Source organism: Tamandua tetradactyla, chromosome 7 (assembly GCF_023851605.1).
Source record: "Tamandua tetradactyla isolate mTamTet1 chromosome 7, mTamTet1.pri, whole genome shotgun sequence".
NCBI classification, from domain to species: Eukaryota; Metazoa; Chordata; class Mammalia; order Pilosa; family Myrmecophagidae; genus Tamandua; species Tamandua tetradactyla.
Genome location: NC_135333.1, coordinates 70,934,000 through 70,953,218, shown reverse-complemented (window position 1 = coordinate 70,953,218; position 19,219 = coordinate 70,934,000). Strand labels below are relative to the sequence as shown.

The 19,219-nt window shown below is 34.9% G+C and overlaps 1 protein-coding gene across 12 annotated transcripts in view; it reads right to left on the bottom strand.

Moving 5' to 3' along the window:
• Window positions 1–1,010: 1,010 nt before the first annotated feature.
• RIMKLB (ribosomal modification protein rimK like family member B) overlaps window positions 1,011–19,219 on the bottom strand; it is an 87,647-nt gene continuing 69,438 nt past the window's right edge. For 4 of the 12 annotated variants that reach the window (XM_077169953.1, XM_077169951.1, XM_077169952.1 and 1 more), the window contains 3 exons: window positions 18,035–18,121; window positions 12,099–12,302; window positions 6,987–8,417 (listed from right to left, as the gene is read on the bottom strand). In XM_077169953.1, coding sequence (XP_077026068.1) covers window positions 7,954–8,417; window positions 12,099–12,302; window positions 18,035–18,121 — 755 coding nt within the window. In that variant the 3' untranslated portion in view covers window positions 6,987–7,953. Of the gene's footprint in view, window positions 2,351–3,838; window positions 4,859–6,986; window positions 8,418–12,098; window positions 12,303–18,034; window positions 18,122–19,219 lie in introns of those variants that run through there. The other 8 variants (XR_013179527.1, XR_013179524.1, XR_013179528.1 and 5 more) reach the window with 8 other exon arrangements.

Here is a 19,219-nt window from a genome sequence, read left to right as displayed (position 1 = left end):
TAAATTTGAAGTTAAAAATCTAGATAGATAAAGAACTGTCCTTTCCATCGAAGTGATTTTAAATAGTGTGGTTGCCACAAATTATAAAGAGACTATGGGGTAAAATAAACATCAACAAACATTGAGTAAATAGGTCTGTATCTTATTACAAATTTAGGAATTGAAATGTACATTCTTTAATTCTAGGGGACTTTAAAATATCATTTAATTCCTTCTACATAGCCTAGTATAATTCTAATTGTGTAGAGAAGCACAATGTTGGTATCTACTTCACATTATCTAAAGGCAAAACAGAGTTCCCTTATACAAGCAGATACAGATGTAGAGAATGCAAATGAGAAGGAAAGAGGGACAGAGAAGGAGACATGCACACATGTACATCCACACACTAAGAAAAAAAAAGGCAGGCAGATGGCATGAAAGATGGCAACACAAGTACAATTCAGAGGGACTGAACGAGAGCTTTAAGTACATAGAGAAACTGAGGTCAGAAAGCGATAAAAAGTCAGGGAGGCAGAAGCACAACCAGAGAAAGGAAGAAAGGAAAAGCAGAGACAGTTAAACAAAAGAGAAAGGTGAACAGGAACTGAAAAGCATACACAGTAACAGAAGGGACAGCCTGCCTAAGAAATCTTTTTTTCCCCCATTTTTTCAAATTACATTATATTGTTGTTGTCCCTCCAGCATTCCCAGTAAAAGACTAAGAGCCCTTAATTTCTGCAAAATGGTTAACAATGTATATTTCATCTTTATCGCAGATTATTTAAAACTCAGATTTATTGTCAGCAAAATTTTTGCCATCATTAAGGTTCACATATATCAATGTAGTCGGGAGAAAACCCTAATTTTAGGTACAATTTTTGTTTTCAAAGAATGAGAGTACATCACTTCGGACAAATTCAATGAGGCAAGGGGGTATGGGTATTCGTGATTAAACAGCACAATGGCTCATAAGACACTATTATCAGATTCAAAACACACTTTTACCATAGTTGAAAACAACTCACCACTTAAGAACCAAAATCCAAGACTCTGAGCTCTGTTTCCATTTTTGCTCCCCTTGTTTCACTTGGTATCTCATGTTCTATCTCTTCAGCTATGCAGATTTTCAGTCAGTAGCCATCAGTCTGAATAATTCCTTCTTCTGCTGCCACCTACCACTTTATTTCTCTGCTGCAGCAGAAGAGTATATAGAAAAAGTTCTTGCTTACTATTCAGATTAAACATAAAGAATTTTGTTTAATATTCATATTTACACACCTGTATCAACTTCTTAATGTCTCCTCCCACCTCCACCCCTAAATTCAAAACAACAAAAATCCCAATCACAGAAAATCAAACAATGTATGATCAATGTTTATGCTAGGCTGGGAAAATTTTTTTAAGTGTAAAGATTTTAGACACTCAGCAGTTGCATTTTCTTTTCTTTTTTAGCTTCCTTCATCACCTATCACTAACTTAGTTTTGGCTAGGTATTCTACAACTTCAGTAAAATCTGAGGTCAATGCCAAAGAACTGTAGAAGATGCAGCAATATAAAAGAATTTTTAAAAGTAATTCTAGAAACTAAGGGTGTTAGATGCTTTACCTGCTTGAGTTTTCAATGTTCTGGACTGCTTATTGCCCAATGACTCTGAATACATTAAAACACGAACACACACGCCACCTACATTTAAAATAGGGTAGCATTTGTATGCCCAAATAAGCATTGTGCATTGTGTATATTCCTCACAAAAATTAATTCATTAAGTCTTTTAAAAAGAACTGGCCATGAATGTACATTTCCTCAAACTGCATATACACACAAAAGAATGGGTGAGGGGGAGAGGGGAAGGGAACAGAGTGACAAATGTATAGCGGTTACAAGAGAACTGAATGGCAATTACCACCACATACATGTTTTCTATTTGTTAAAATCTTCAGATTCATTTATATTCCCATCCTGTTTGTCACTGGGGTCTAGGTTTCAAATTTAATTTTGTATTAGCTACTAAGGAATAGAATAATAAGAGTAATGGCTTGTTTTTGTTCCACCCACCCACTACCTTTATCCCAAAATGAAGATACGAAAATATGTAGTTTTGCCATGTAAAGATAAAACTCAGGAATAAAACAAACACTGACAACATAATGATAAAAGGCTAGTCAACAGTGACACTGCTGTGACATTGTTTCTACTTTCTTTCTCATTCCTTCCCCCAATCTCAAGCCCCACCCTTTGACCTCTGTAAATGGGATGAGCCTGAGCAGGAGAGTTGGTGATGTCAGGACTGCGCCGTTCCCACGGATGCTCCTAGAGGCCTGCTGTGCTTCTGGGAACTGGGGCACAGGGATGTCTGTCTGACTGAAACCTAAAACAACAACAGTTCACCCTACCCCTCATGTTCCAAACCCCACAATAGCAGCCATGTATATATGCTATATACGGCCCATCTAAAAAGTATGATTATTGTGAAATCTGAAAGCAAGATCATTTATAACAAATCTATCATATTTAATAGAGGCAGCAGAATGGAGGTTATCCAACTCTCCAAGATCTATGCAGTCACATAGTCTATACATTCTCATACTGGCCATTCCTATCAGCAAAAGAACAAGGTTCTCTTGATCCAGAATTGTTTAATATACATCATAAATGCAGGAGGGCACTTGGGATTCCTCTCTAAATTTCCCTTCAACAGGTTAAGTATTTTCATCTGAAAATTTTTGACTGTCTTCATCTTTTATTAGTGAACTGAAGTACAGAACATGTTAATAACCCATTACATGCCTTCAGCTGTAGAAACAGTGGTACAAGTCAGGATTCCTGATTCACTAACTAGTGATTTACTGGACGTGACATTCTCTTTGGATAGGACAACTAAAGCCATAGGATAAAATTATGCTGGAGTATATCCTAAAAAGGCCCCTACTACTACATATTAGAAAGAGAATTATGCCGCCAAATTATAGTAGCTCATATTATACCTAAACCTTCAGGAAGGATAAAAGAGAAATGGGTAGGTGGATTAGGGAGGGAGAAGAAGGAAAACCTTATTAACTACTAAAATGTACAAATTTTAGTCCTAGTCCTGCCACTAACTTGTTTTATGGCCTCAGTTTATCTGCTTAACCATCTTGTGCTTCAGAAACATCCTTCATTCTGTTCCAACTTCTGATTTTTGAATATTTAAACCATGATTTTATGATAATCTCAAATTGCTCAAATTTATCTTTGTTAGAGCTAGCATCTCAAAAATGCTAAAATGATTACTTCTGAAATCACATTATTCCTAAAATAACCAAAATCTATGTCTCATCATTCCCTTTCACTTTTACAATGTCACAAAAAGAGAAGCACTAAAGTCAGCTGAATTAGTGCTATGGTGAGTTTTTACCAAACATATAACCTAAAACCTAATTTTACCTTTTCAAAACTCTAGTTTTCCATACCTGTCAACTCCTAATTGGTGTCTTTATACTGTGAGCTCACTGTGTATTCGGAACACCAACCCCTGAAAAAGCTTAAGCCAGAGTAGCAAAATGGAAGAAACAAACAAACCCAAAATAAAAAGCCAAAAGTCATACTCTGAAATAATTACAGACATATATGCAAGGAGTGGAATTATCTAAATGACTAAAACAAAATCCCCAAAGAAGGTCCTGAGTTCAGCCCGACCAAATCAAAACTCTACCCCCATAACTTTTTCAATCAAATTATTTGCTAGGTATATTTACATATTATTTTTTAAAATAAGAGTTATTGTAAAACCAAGGTTGTCTTCGAAGTATATAAAGAAAAGAAATTAAAAGAAAAATAAAGTTAGCCTTGGGATGGAAAGAAAGAAGAGTCAAATTACCTGCAAGCAGCCCGGGGCTGTGCCTGAATCCAAAGCGCTGCATTTACCATTCATTATACAGCTGCATTATTGGGGGAAGGGGAGTTTAGAAGGGCACTGACCCCGAAAGTTCTCAATACTTCTCACTCATCATCAGGAAGGGGGAAGAAGGAAAGTTTTTTCTCTGGGTATTTTTTTGTTTGTTTGTTTTTGTTTTTTTGGCTCCTGAAAAGGCTGGCAAAGAACAGTAACAGTGCAAGCAGTTAGAATGTTTCTTTAAAAACAATTTTTTAAATGCAAACATTAAGGAATTTAAAAAGCCAAACTTTCATAAATAGAATTTTCACTAGAGTTAGGCAGCCACCCCAGAACAGCATGGCAAAAGGGCACTGGTACAAAAGAAATAAAATACCACACAAAAATCCAAAACAAAACTAAAAACATTTCAAATTAAACCTGGAAGACTAGAAGATTCCAACAGTAGATTTCTGTCCACTACTGAAACATTCCAAAATCCAAGCTTCAAAGGCGCCTAAATGTACTTTAAATGAAATTTTTTGTTGTTTAAGAAAAAAAAATAAAAAAAGGAAAGCAGTGAACCTGGTTATAAATCCTACAATATATTGCATTAAAAAAAATCCTAGTACAAAAAAAACAAATTTTAAATGAAATTAAACAAACAAACAAACAAATAAAAACAGTAGCAGCAGAGGTTACCTGTCTGAGCACCTACATTTTCTTAGGAGGGGATCGTGTCTCACCAGCCATATAGCCCATAAACCTTCTCAAAAAGAGTGAGCCAGGAGAAAAATATAACACAATATTTGATTTCACAATGTCTCTCTAAGCCCCCCAGACCCCAAAATGGGGATTCAGTGAAGGGAATGTGGTTTTTCCATTGTATTCTCCTTGAGAAAAAGAAGGGATGATTTTGAAAGTCGATGACTGTTTCCAGTACCTTCTATACCTTCTCAGTCTGATAAAGTGCTTGACGTCAGCAAGTCTCTTGTTGGATTTTTTTCTAATGTTCCAAGGAGGTTTCTTATTCATAGTATATACAGAAAGATTTCAAAGTTCAGTGGAGAAAAAGCCAGTAGAAATGATCAATTACAGTCATCAAAAAAGAAAAAAAAAACTACTTAAAATTTTAAATGGAATAGTTCATACTTATATGTATGTATATATATGTACACACACACATATATATATAAAGCCAGTTTTCATCACAGGTGACATGAGAATATCAGAAAATTACTTTTAAAATACAACTTATTACAATTACAATTTTAACAATACACAAAAATTTTACAAAATTAAGATTTTGGTATAATGTTATACATATTTGATAAATGCATTTTTACCTTTTAAAATAGCAATGAAGATGATACAAGGTTATTAAACAATTTTGAAAATAAATTTAACTTTCACTTAAATATCTGCTGCTGTTTCACTGGGTTTTTCCAAAATGATGTATTTCTTATTCTTTACCTTTATTTTTGAGGGAATGCAAAAAGACATCCATGTTTTTAAAGTCTAAGATGACCATTACTGCCCTTTTCATTCTAACATGTGAGTGTACAATCCATAAGTAGGTTAATAAAGCTGTTTGACTACAGTGTGAATGGACAAAAGAAGGATAAATGATCAGTAAACTAAAGGTAAAATAATTTCAGGTATTTCTTATAATCAAGTTGGTTAATTTGGTGGGGTTAAAAATAACTAACTATATTTTTTTCTAGCCCCTTACCCCACACCAACACAAACCCTGAGATATTCATCAGAGCTTGTTCAATCTGTACTTAAAAGTGCATTGATCTACATACATGTGATGTAACTATTAAAATATATGAATCGTAATATATGGGGTAACCAGATCGCTACACAAACATATGAATGAGCAGCTCTTTCTATTTCCCTTATTTCTCTATACCAAACAGTATAAATACCCCAAATTATGTTATGCAGTGAAAGTGCCAAGTATTTCTTTGTGTTAATGATTCAGAGGTACTTAGTTATGTGAATTCCCCATAACCCTGCTCAAGTTAAATTCTTTTAGAATTAGAGTATCCTAATATCAATGAGAAACTCCTCTTATGTATCCTTTTCTGAGGTGAAATGAAACACTGCACAGATTAGAGGTACTATTCTATTCATCAACAATCAACCTTTCACTCAATTTTAATATTATTTAATTCTATGGAAAAAAACAATTATTACATTCCTTTTTAAAACGGGGGAAAACTGTACAAGTAAGCATGATCAAACCTTTGTTAGAGCTGTTTAATACTGATCTTTTGTCATTGCCTTGAAGTCTCTCTAGTAGTGTCCAAGAAATTAAGTTTAACGTCCATCTGAAGGAAAATAACACTGGAGAGGCAAGAAAGGGCTTGGGTAAAAGCTTCTGAGGATTGCAGGGAGATGGAACTTGCTGTTTAAAAAATGACATTGAGTACTGCAGCATCTCCATTTCTAACACACCTTCCAAACCCATTACTGGGATAGTTTTATCCATGTTTTAAAGGCTCATATTATATGCAATTTGAGGAGCTTTATAAATTCAGAAAGTAAAGGATTAAAGAGTAGAGAATATTGAAGGCTTAAGAATAGGGCTATAGGAGACTCAATAATTCTAAATAAATCCCCAATAAAAATGGTTCAGCCCAACCTGCCCTAGATCCTATGAATAAAAGGAGAAGCGTTGAAGAAAAGCATATAGCCTTAAAAAAAAACACAAAAAAACAAAAAAACTCATACACTGAACAGTATAGACCAAAGGAAAAAACCAAACAACATACATATACACAAAAAAGGTCTAGAAAGCATCAACTCCCCCCTCTCCTTTTGTCTTCTGGTGGGTACCTCTACCCCTGCGGAATCTTGTTATAAACAACTCATCTGTTTGTTTTTTACTCAAAAACCATGTTTCCGATCATGCTCCATTTTCCAAGATCTAACATTTTGAGTGGTTGGTATAAACAAAAAGCAAAACACATACACATGCATGCATGCACACACACACACACACACACACACACACACACACACACACACACACACACATAAATACTCCCTCCTAAATTGTGAAAAATGCAAATATATAATGCTGACATCACTTCGGCTTTATACTTATAGGCCCTTGATTTGCCCTCCCCACCCACCCCAATATTTTTCCTTATTCTTATCTTTAAATGACCAACCATCAACAGAAAAAAGGAAAAAATAAAAGGCTTTAAATGCACATGTTTTGAGTCAGTGTCTTGTTAACAAAAAAGGTATCATTTTCTTCACTTTGGCCATTGTTAAAAATGCAGGCAGAGCAAGGAATGATGGACTAGCATGTATTAAAAAAAAAAAAAACATTAACATAGCATATATCTTTCAAAAAGACTAAAACACTAACAAATACAAGTCAATGCACATATTTTAAACTAGTGTAATTTTATCTACATTGGAATAAATGCTATTTTGTATACCAGACATTGCAATACTGTTCATTCCCCTTTCATCATGCAAAAACATGCCAAAATTTTGTCATTAAAAAGCCTTTATTAGGTCATATTCACTTTGCCCTCCCATCCAAGGAGGGCAAATAAAAGAGCCCCTCAAGATTTTATAAACAACTATGAACAGAAAGCTGCTAGTTAATATGGAAATAACAGAAGTCTCAGAATTATATAAAAAATTCCTGTAATTTAGGCAGCTTATTTCTTCACCCATTATAAACCTTTGTGACACAATGTGAAATTATGCAACTCTGAAATTTATACTGCATAAAAACAACAGCAAGGGACTATGAAAAAAATTTATATGTTTCTCGTGGCCCAAGAGCTACAAATTTTTCAACATATAAATTTAAAAGGAGAACTATGAGAGCATGACATTTTACTATATCCTACCTCTTCTGCCTCTAGATTCATAAGATTAAAACTAGATCTGTAAGAACTGTAAATGAAACTTAGTAACATTTTAATAGCAGAGGTCTTAATCTATCTCCCCTTTCACTCCTAACTAATCCTACTCAATTTTCTCTCATGTTCCTGAGCATTTTCCATGAACAGCATTGCAAGTTGGTTAAAATAAAGAAAAAGAATGTAAGTTTTACAAGGGTTTTGTTGGTTAATTATTTACCAGTGGAGTCACTCCACCAGGAGTTTGATTTCATTGGCTAGCAGCTGGTTCATGTTGAACAGGCCCCCTGGGAGCTTGGTGGGCAGCTCCCGCTCCGTGCTTTCAGGGTCACTGTCGACAGAGCTGGAACTTGCGCTCATGTTGTCGACAGCAGTGCTGGCTGGGGGACCCAGCTCCGGCTCACTAGTCTCACTGGCTGAGGATACCACGGAGAGCAGGGATATACGCCGGGTGAGCCGGCCAGAGGGCAGAAGGGAGGCGGCATATTCCGCTATGATACCAGCTACATCTAGATTACAAGCCTTATCAAAGGCGATGAAACCTACATTTGCATTGGCCTCGCAGACACAGAAGGAGCCGTCATCTTTCATCAACAGGTCAATGCCACACACATCCATTCCCAGGATATTAGACACCTGGATAGCTAGCTGCTTCCCTTGTTCACTCAATGAGCACATCATCCCCACACCACCTGTCAAAAAAGAAACAAGATAGAAAGTTACCAAAATGATAAATTTGGGGAATAATACTAAAGCTGGCCTCCAAGGCTAAGCCTCTAAATCACTAGTGAAAACAAAGGTGTCATTCTAGTGTACAACTGAGAAGTCCAGGTTTTCTTTTTTTTCTTTTTTTTTTTTTTAACATGGGCAGGCACCGGGAATCGAACCTGGGTCTCCGGCATGACAGGTGAGAACTCTACCTGCTGAGCCACTGTGGCCTGCCCAAGTCCAGGTTTTCTTAATTAGGAATCCCCTCTCTACCCAATCTCTCAAAAAACTGATGACTTAGTTCTAGTCACTTCCACTCCTTGAGACTTCCTATCTATACCCAACATTAAGTTCTTTGGTACCAATAACAGCACTAATATAATTCTAATGCTTCTCATTTCATGGAAAACTGAACTTTGGGAAATGTCAAAACATGTACTTTTCTATAATTGTGAAGCTGTGCAATACGCTTACAAGAATATTTCCTAATTTTTAACAGTAAATCATTTTATTTTACTAACTTCCAGAAACCTAAAACAAGATGAAAATGTCATAACACACATTACATCTGACCAAGATGTCTAACTTCATTCATTTTATGAACACAAAGGCAAAAAAAAGTTTTTTTAAAAAGAATAGAATTGCATAAAAATTAGAAACCTCCATCTAACAACAACAAAAAGCTCACTTTAATTTAAAAACTGAAAAAACTATCACTAAATAATCTTAATTTCCTCTTTTGGTGTCATATCTAAGTCACTGCCCAACCCAAAGTTACCTAGACTGTCTCCTATGTTATCTTCTATAAGTTTTATATTTTTACATTATTTAAGTCAATGATCCATTTTAAATTAATTTTTGTGAAAGCTGTAAGGTCAGTATCTAGATTCATTTATCTGCATATAGATGTTCAGTTGTTGCAGCACCATTTCTTAAAAATTAAACTGCCTTTGAATTGCCACTGAATTGCCCTTGCTCTTTGTCAAAGACCAGTTGACTACGTATGATGAATGAGTCTATTTCTGGGTTCTCCATTCTGTTCCACTGATCTGTCTACTCTTTCACCAATATCATATTGTCTTGATAACTGTATGGTAAGCCCTGAAGCTGGATGGAGTCCTCAACTTTGTTCTTCTTCAATTTTATGTTGGCTGTTTTAGGTCTTTTGACTTTCCATAAAAACTTTACAATCAGTTTGCCAGTGTCCAAAAAATAACGCGCTGAGAGTGTGATCAGAATTGCATTGAATCTATAGATCAAGTTGGGAACAACTGACAGCTTAGCAGTACTGAGCTTTCCTATCCATGAACATGGAATATCTCTCCATTTATTTTAGATCCTCTTCAATTTCTTTCATGAGAGTTTTGTAGTTTTCTTTATATACATCTTATTTTTTTTTATTAGGTATAAGTGTAAGTATTCTTAGAGCTAATATATATCATGGTGTATTTTAACTTTGAATTCCAGTTTTTCATTGCTAGCATACAGGAATATTTTTTGTCTTTTTTTTTTTTTAGCAACTGACTTTTGTATATTACTCTTGCATCCTCCAACTTTGCTATAATCACTAATACAATAATATATTGGTTCCAGGAGTTTTTTGTTAATTCTTTGGGGTTTTCTGCACAATCATGCTATCCACCCACAAAAACAATTTTATTTTTTCCTTCCATATCTGTGTAATTTTTATTTCCTTTTCTTGTCGTCTTATATTACTTAGGACTTCCAGTACCATGTTGAAGAAAAATAGAAAGAGTGGACATCCTTGCCAATTCCTGATCTTAAGGGAAAGCATCTAGTTTCTTACCATCAAGTATGATGTTAGCTGTAGGTTTTTTGTAGCTGTGCTTTACGCAGTTGAGGAAATTCCTTTCCTACTTTGCTGAGAGGTTTTTAACCATAAATGGGTATTGGACTTTGTGAAATACTTTTGGTATGACTTGATTTTTCATCTTTAGCCTTTTGGTATGATAAATTACATTTTCAAATGGTGAACCAGATTTGCATACCTAGAATGTGTTATATAATTTTTATATGCATTGCTGGTTTCAATATTTTCTTGAGGACTTGTTACACTTATGTACATGGGAGATAATGGCCTGTACCTTTACTCTCTTATAATGTCTTTCTCTGGTTTTGGTATTAAGATAATGCTGGTCACCAAAGAACTGAGTGAGGAAGGTGTCCTCTCTGCTTTTATCTGCTGAAAGAAAATGTAGAGAATTGGAATTATTTTTTCCTTAATGTTTGGTAGAATTCACCAGTGAAACCCTATGAATGGTTTTACAAACCAGGAATTTGTTTTGGAAATAATTTAATAGATACAGACTTATTAAGATGATCTAGTTCTACTTGTGTGAGTTTTTGCAGATTTTATCTTTCAAACAATTGGTTCATTTCATCTAAGTTATCAAATTTACAGGTATGGAGTTGTTTATAATATTCCTTTATTATTCTTGTGATCAGCAGTGATAATCCTCTTCCATTTCTGATATTAGCATATTGGTCTTCTTTTTTTTCTTGACAGACTCACTAGAGGTTTATTAATTTTATTGACATTTCAGAGAATCGCTTTTGCTTTTGTTGATTTTTCTCTATGATTTTCTTGGTTTTATTTTCATAGAACTTTGCTCTAATTTTTATTATTTCTTTTGTTTATTGAAATTTAATTTGCTCTTCTTACTCTGAATAAATGAATAAGGAGGTGTAGGGAAGGAAATAAAATTGTTTTAATCTTCTCATTGAAGACAAGGGAGAATAAAGGGCAATAAGGGAAAGTGACAGTATTTCAGAGGCTTGATATTATGATGGGAAGTAGAAAAAAACAGTATCAGATAAAACTGTCTTTTACCTTCTCCCGGAATACACAGAACACACGTTTGATTATGAGCATAGGGGAAGAGAAGGTAACCATCAAAAGGATGCAAAACCATAGCTGAGCTTCCAGATAAAATTGGTTTGAAGACAGGGTGGAAGTGAAATTAATGGGGGTCTTACTAGCCATTAAAAACTTGAAAGAGATCAAGGATGATTCAAAGAATTTTGGCCTAAATTAGAAAGATGCCATTAATGATAGGGAGAAAACTGTAGAAGGAACACATCGGAAAGTTAGAGAACAAATTCAGTTTTGAACATATTAATCAAGACTGAAAGGTCTATTAGACATATATGTGGAAGATACTGAGTATACAAGAATCTGGAGTTCAGAGAGAAAATGTAAGTAGAAGACATAAATTTGAAAATAATAAGCATAAAACCATAAGAAGAGTAATATTACTAAGACAGTGATTTAGAGAAGAGAAAAAAATCCATAAACTACGTTCTGAAGAACTTCAACATCTTAGAAAATACTTATTTACGTCGACGAAGACCAGTAACCTTGTTTGTTGAGAGTTACAAGTAAAATGGGTTAGGCCACAGTTTAAAGGGACTCCAGCTATGCACAAACTAGGTTTACCATAGAGAGACTCTTATACATGAATCCAACTCTATTATTAAGAAAACTCAAAAAGCAGTGCTAATTATACTGATGGTAGATCTAAAATCATATTTTCATGTGAAAAACAACATATTTTTCAACTTACTGAGTAAAAAAAACTTAAAGGTACAGACAAAAGATCACTGGGCAAGCTGTACTACTAGAAAGAAAACTGCATTGTTTTTACCTAGTGAGCAGTTGCTTTGCATCCTTCCATCTGTTGAACAACGTAACATGGTGCCAACCACACGGCCTCCTACAACAATGACCCGTACATCCCGTCCATGGGACTCTTTAACATACTTCTGGAACAGGTATGGAGCTTCGTGACGAATGAGATGGCTTAGATCAGCCAAATGATGCTTATCTCGAGCCAAGAAAACAGCTTTGCCTATAATCGGAAAAGAATGAAAAATTGTACAGTCAGCATTTTTTACCTGCATCCTCTTCAATCAGACAAAAAGCTTTTTCAGAACGAATCACAGTTTATTTCTTATAAAATTTTATTACAAATTTGTTAACCAAAATAATACATACTTATGATACGTAATTAGTGTAAAAATGCAAACTGTATAAAGAAGTTATTAATCACCTTCTACCACTCCCTCAGTCCCCATATTCTTATGAAAATCTAGAATTTATGGGCCTAAGAGTCACCCCCAAGAGAGCCTCTTTTGGTGCTCAGATGTGGCCTCTCTCCCTCAGCCAACAAGACAAGCAAACTCACTGCCTTCCCCTTGTCTACATGGGACATGACCCTCAGGGGTGTGGACCTTCCTGGCAACGTGGGACAGAAATTCTAGAATAAGCTGGGACTCAGCATCAAGGAATTGAGAAACCCTTCTCGACCAAAAGGGGGAAGAGAAAAATAAGACAAAATAAAGTGTGAATGGCTGAGAGATTCCAAACAGTCGAGAGGTTATATTGGAAGTTATTCTTACACATTATATAGCTATCACCTTTTTAGTTAAGGTGTAATGGAGAGGCTAGAGGAAACTGCCTGAAAATGTAGAGTTGTGTTCCTGTAGCCATGTTTCTTGAAGATGATTGTATAATATAGCGTTCACAATGTGACTGTGTGATTGTAAAAACCTTGTGTCTGATGCTCCATTCATCTATCTTATCAACAGACAAGTAAAACATATGGATTAAAAATAAATAAATAATAGAGGGAAGAAATGTTAAAATAAATTTAGTAGATTCCAATGCTAGTGATCAATGAAAGAGGGTTAAGGGGCATGGTATGTATGAATTTTTTTCTGTTTTCTTTTTCTTTTTCTGAATTGATGCAAATGTTCTAAGAAATGATCATGATAATGAATATACAACTATCTGATGATAGAATAATCATATGGTAAGAATGTTTGTGTTTGTATGTGGTTAAGTTTAATAAATAAATAAATAAAAATTGAAAAAACAAAAAGGAAATCTAGAATTTATTTCGGTATGCTGTGAGGTAGGAGTCTAGGAGTTTTATTCCTCCAGGTTAGCCAATAATGCTAACCTTATTTATCAGCAAAACTCATGTATTTTATACTGTGTGTATGTGTGTGTGTGTGTATATATATATGTATTATATGTCTGTTATATACCGAAAGGTATATAATATACTATTAATATATGATAACACAGTAGAATATTATATACTTTATTTCTAGATTCTCCAATATGTGCCATTGCTCTATTTATCTATTCTTATGCCAAAGGCCGTGGCTCCCTTAAAACATGGTTATAAAATTTTTGACATCCCTCCTATCAAGAGGTGATGGTGTATGTCCTTTCCCCTTGAGTGTGGAACAGCTTTGACTGCTTCAAACAACTGGTATTCCATATGACTTCTGAAGCTAGATCATAGATCATGCAACTTCTGCTTTGTTCACTGGAGCATTTGCTCTAGGAGCCCCTAAGACTCATTGGCTGACATACTAGAAAGCCAGATATAAACATTCCACTCAACAGCCCCAGATTAATCTGATCCAGCCAAACCTATCAAGGTCATAAACATTTGCTGTATTTATACTCAGGAAATTTTTTCTTTTATGGTTTACACATTTATGCCTTAGGAAATCCTTTCTTAATTTGAGGTCATTAAGATATTGTCGGACAGGCCACGGTGGCTCAGCAGGCAAGAATGCTCACCTGCCATGCCCAAGGACCCGGGTTCGATTCCCGGTGCCTGCCCATGTTAAAAAAAAAAAAGATATTGTCATATACTGTCTTCTAAAAGTTTTATAATTTTCCCTTATACATTAAAGTCTTCAAGTCACTTGGAAATAATTTTATACAAAATAATGTAAAGCTGAATAAAATTTCGTTTCTTTTATCCCAATATTGTTTCAGCACCATTTATGACCTATATGCCTTAACCTACACAAATACCATGTGGTCTTGAATAACGAGGTTTCATAGTAATTTCTGATAACTAATAAGGGAAATCACTCCATTTTTTCTCGAGAGGGGTCTTATTCTTGACACTTTGCTCTTCCATGTAAAATTTTAGAATCAGTTTATCAAAATCTTCAGAAACACTTGAGATTTTTAAAATGGTATTTTATTCAATCTAAAGATCAACCTAAGGAAGTAATATCTATTCCTGTACTGTCAAATATGGTAGCTATTAACTGCATTCAGCTACTTGAATATAAGTTATCTGAAAGCACATAAAATTTAAAATTCTATTTCTCATTCACACTAGACATATATAAGTGTTCAAAAGTCATCATATATTTGATAAGGGAAAAATAAAACATTTCTATCACAAAGAAAGTTGTGCTACTCAATAGTGAGTTCTTAAACAGGGGCTGAGATTGTAAGCTCTTGTAGCAGTAACATTTTGTCCAGAGTGATTATTTCTGGATTTTTAGAGACTGTTTTATATATGTATAACCTGGTATTCAGAGATAAGAACGAAGGTGATCAAATCAAGATTAAGGTAGTTCAGAACACAGGGCTAAGAAAGACCTTGTCTATTATCTTAGAACCTTACCTATTCTTTGAGACCAAAGGAAGAAAGGTTAATTTTATCCAGAACCTAAATTTTCTATAGCACATAATCTAACTCGACCTGTCTGGATAGATCATTTAAACAATTCAAACACAGGCACCCCAGAATAAAAATGAGAGCCTTTAATCCTGTATTGCTTAATGTAATGCTTGGATATATCCCAGAATACATTGACCAGATCATCAAAATTTACTGGCAAAGTTCCTTGAGGGATGGGAGAAAAAATATGGAACTATTAAACTTTACCACTGGGGAAACCCCAGATACTGTGTCAAACATTAGGGACACCCAAATCAATAGGCCAAGCCCTTGCTCTTGAGGCTTGCTCTTGTGAAGCTTATATGTACTAGAAAAGCTTAGCCTACCTATTGGTGTGCCTAAGAGTCACCTCCAGGGAACCTCATTTGTTGCTCAGATGTAGCCTCACTCTAAGTCCAACTCTTCAACTGAAATCATTGCCCTCCCCACTACATGGGACATGACATCAAGGGATGAAAGTCTCCCTGACAATGTGGGAGTTGACTCCCAGGGATGAGTGTGCCCCTGGCACTGTGGGATCAACAATGCCATTCTGACCAAAAGGGGGAAAAGAAGTGTAACAAATAATATTTCAGTGGCTGAGAGAGTTCAAATAGAGTCAAGAGGCTACTCTGGAGGTCACTTTAACACAAACTTCAGTTAGACTTTACTACCTGTAACTTGGCAAACCCCAACCAAACCCATTCCAGCAAATCCTAAAGAACACTTAGGGTAATATATAAGATTCTACACAGGTTCATGCACTAGGGTAACTTTCCAGAAACCTACAACCTCCACATAAATCCTGAAACCTAGAGGGGCCAGCCTTTCTAGAACATCAGCTAGCTCCCTACCCATTATCATTGACAGCCCCTTCCTACATGAAAAATGTAGAACAGAAAAGCCCAAATACCAATAAAGAAAGATTAAAGGCGATGGCAGAGTTATACAGAGAAGGTAGGGTTTAACAAATGAGTATGATTGCTAAATTATTATATTGATACTTCTTTTAGTCTACAGTATCTTAGAACAGCTAGGTGTAAAAACCTAAAATTGTGGAATTGTAACCCATACCAAACTATGAAATCTGTTTTACAACTAATTGTTGCAATGTGCTTTGAAATTTATTGCTTTTTTGTATATATGTTATTTTTCACAAAAAAGAAAAAAAAGTGACGATAAAAAATATAAATACTCCTTCTAGCCTGGAACAGCTAGAAGGAAAAATTTGAGATGATAGTATGGTAGTGCATGACAAACTCTGAGATCTGTCCTGTAACTACTTGTTGAAGAATGCTTTGAAAACTATTGCTTTTTTCTTTCTTTGCTTTGTAATACATTATACAATTCAAAAGGTAAAAAAAAAAAAGTGAGTTCCTCAATTCATGAATATGGTAGGAGTCGCCATTTTATTGGGTCTTCTTCAATGTCTTTCAATAAAATTTTAAATTATAATTTTATAATTTCATAACTTCTTCCATGTCTTTATTATTCCTAGTCACCTTATATACTTTGATGTCATTTTAAATCTCTTTAAACATTTTATTTTCTAATTATGTTTTTCATGTACCGATATGCAATTTGTTTGTGCATATTGATTTTGTGTCCAAGAAACTTACTAAAACTTTACTTATTTAAATCTCTGTGCAAGATCAAAGGGAGAGATGTTTATTTGGTGTAAAATTTATATTTTGGATGGCACATTACCTAAGTTAAATTACATGGACTCTTGAATAGGGCATGAGATCTTGTTGGTTTGTACAGGTTAGTGTGATGCCTTGAAATATCCCACAGTAATCTGGGAAGAGAATAAAAAGTATATGCAAAGTCCCCTTGGGGAACTGAGGGGAAAGGAGGAAATATTAAAACTTCACCATCTGGGGAATTCCCTATATTCTTGCAAGCAGTGGGACAACCAATTCAATAGGCTGAGCCCTCAATCTTGGGGCTCACCCCTACGAAGCTTATTTAAGCAAATGAGAGGCTAAGGCTGCTGAGAATTATGTCTAAGAGTCACCCCCAGAGAATCTCTTTTGTTGCTCAGATGCAGTCTTTTCTCTAAGCCAATTCAGCAGGTGAACTCACCACTCTCTTCCCTACATGGGACATGACTCCCAGGAGTGTAAATCTCCCTGGCAACCGTGGGACCCAACTCCTGGGGTTCAGCCATGAACTGGCATCACAAGAAAGAAAAAGCCTTCCTGACCAAAAGGGAAGAGAAAGAAATGAGACAAAATAAAGTTACAGTAGCTGAGATATTTCAAACAGAGTCAGGAGGTTATACTGACTATATAATTCTTACACATTATACAGATATTCCCTTTTAGTTTATGATAAATTGGAGTAGAGGGAAGTACCTGAAATTGTTGAACTGTGTTCCAGTAGCCTTGATTCTTGAAGAAGACTGTATAAATATACAGCTTTTACAACATGACTGTGTGATTGTGTTTGAAAACCTTGTGTTTGATGGCCCTTTTATATAGGGTATGGACAGATGAGTGAAAAATAAAGGATTAAAAAAAAGAAATAATAGACAGAGATAAGGGACAAAAATTGGGTAGACTGAAATACTATGGGTCAATGAGAAGGAGGGGTAAGGGGTATGGAATGTATGGATTCCTTTTTTTTTATTTCTTTTTCTGGAGTGATGCAAATGTTCTAAAAATGATCATGGTGAAGAATACACAACTATGTGATCATACTATAAGCCACTGATTGCATACCATGTATGGAATGTATGTGTGTGAAGACTTCTCAATAAAAATTAAAAAATTAAAAATAAATCTTCTATGATAACTACTAAAAGAATAGAAATAGCTTCCAACCAAACTGGACAACTCACAGTAGCCTTCCATAAGCCTTAGGTACCATATATCTACAATCTTCTTCTAATTGTTCTTCAAAATTCCTGTTTCAAAAGCTATAAATGACTTCACAATTAACAAGACTACTATTTAGTCAATAATCACAAGCAAATAAAAAGAAAAATACAAACGACTGCTTTTATCTGATGAAGCAAAAAATATCTATTTTATATGAGCACTCTTACTAATTCCCACGGGTAATTTCAAAATTGTGCCATAGCAGCAACTCATACACACCTCTATGACCCCGTGTATTCTTCACTACCATTGGGAACTCCAGTACTTCTGCTTCATCAATCATTTTAGCAAAATTTTCATGGCCACCTGGTTTAAGCAAAAGATATATTAAGAATGGCAACAGAGATGTTTTGTGATAAATCTTATCTACCCTAAAGACAGGCAATGATTAGAGGGTGGGACAAGGTAAGACCCTGATGACCAAATAATGTTTTTCTTGGAGAAAACAAATAAACCGGAAGTACAATTGAATGTCTGTTTAAAACCACTACATGGTTTAAATTGGATAATGGCTACCATAAACTATACATATACTGATATCCAACTTTAAAAAAAGTTAAGTATCTTAGAGCTAAACAAACTTTCTGGATTCCTTAACATTTTTCATGCTTTTATTCCTATACCACGCAAATAACAGATGCTTAAAATCTACTTCATACAGTCAATTTCCTGGTTGCATTAAGTAATTGAAGAATGACTCTAAAAAGATGCTGCTTGCATACACATACACACACACACACACACACACACACACACACTTCTCTATTACCAAACAAAACATGTTGCCAATTTTATCTCTGTTAATTAAAGCACGGAGCTACTCAGTGCTCGTGATTATTACTGTTTTTTACTGCCCAGGAATAAATGATACAGTAGCAAAATGAGAACAAAAATGGATGGGAATTGTAAAAATCAGCATGATGACACAGAAACACTAAGTCAGGAAAAAGTTCATTAAACAAATGCTGTATCACAAACTTACAATTAAAGAAATTAAGATGATTAAGCCCTAAAAATTTAAACCTTCAACATTAGAACAAATGGAATATTTTATCTTCTTTATATTCTCTTAATCAGAACTGTAGAACCATAATGCCTCTTCTTCTACATCTTGCTAAAAATGGCAACTGTATCCACATACACTACATACAGACTTGGGGAGAGCCCTTCTTCAAAATTTTAAAAATATAAAGAAGCCAGGGATTTCTAATGCCTCATTAAATCTCCAAACATTCTACTGGATATTTATTCAAACAAATTCCTTTAATGGAAAACTCTATACTGATATAGAGTAAGTGCACTCTTCTCCAAATGAGAAGAAATGGAAGCACAAGAACTACATTATCATAAAATTGTTTATAGCAGAGCCACTCAGAGCATGGTCCTGTTTCTGTGCCCGTCCGC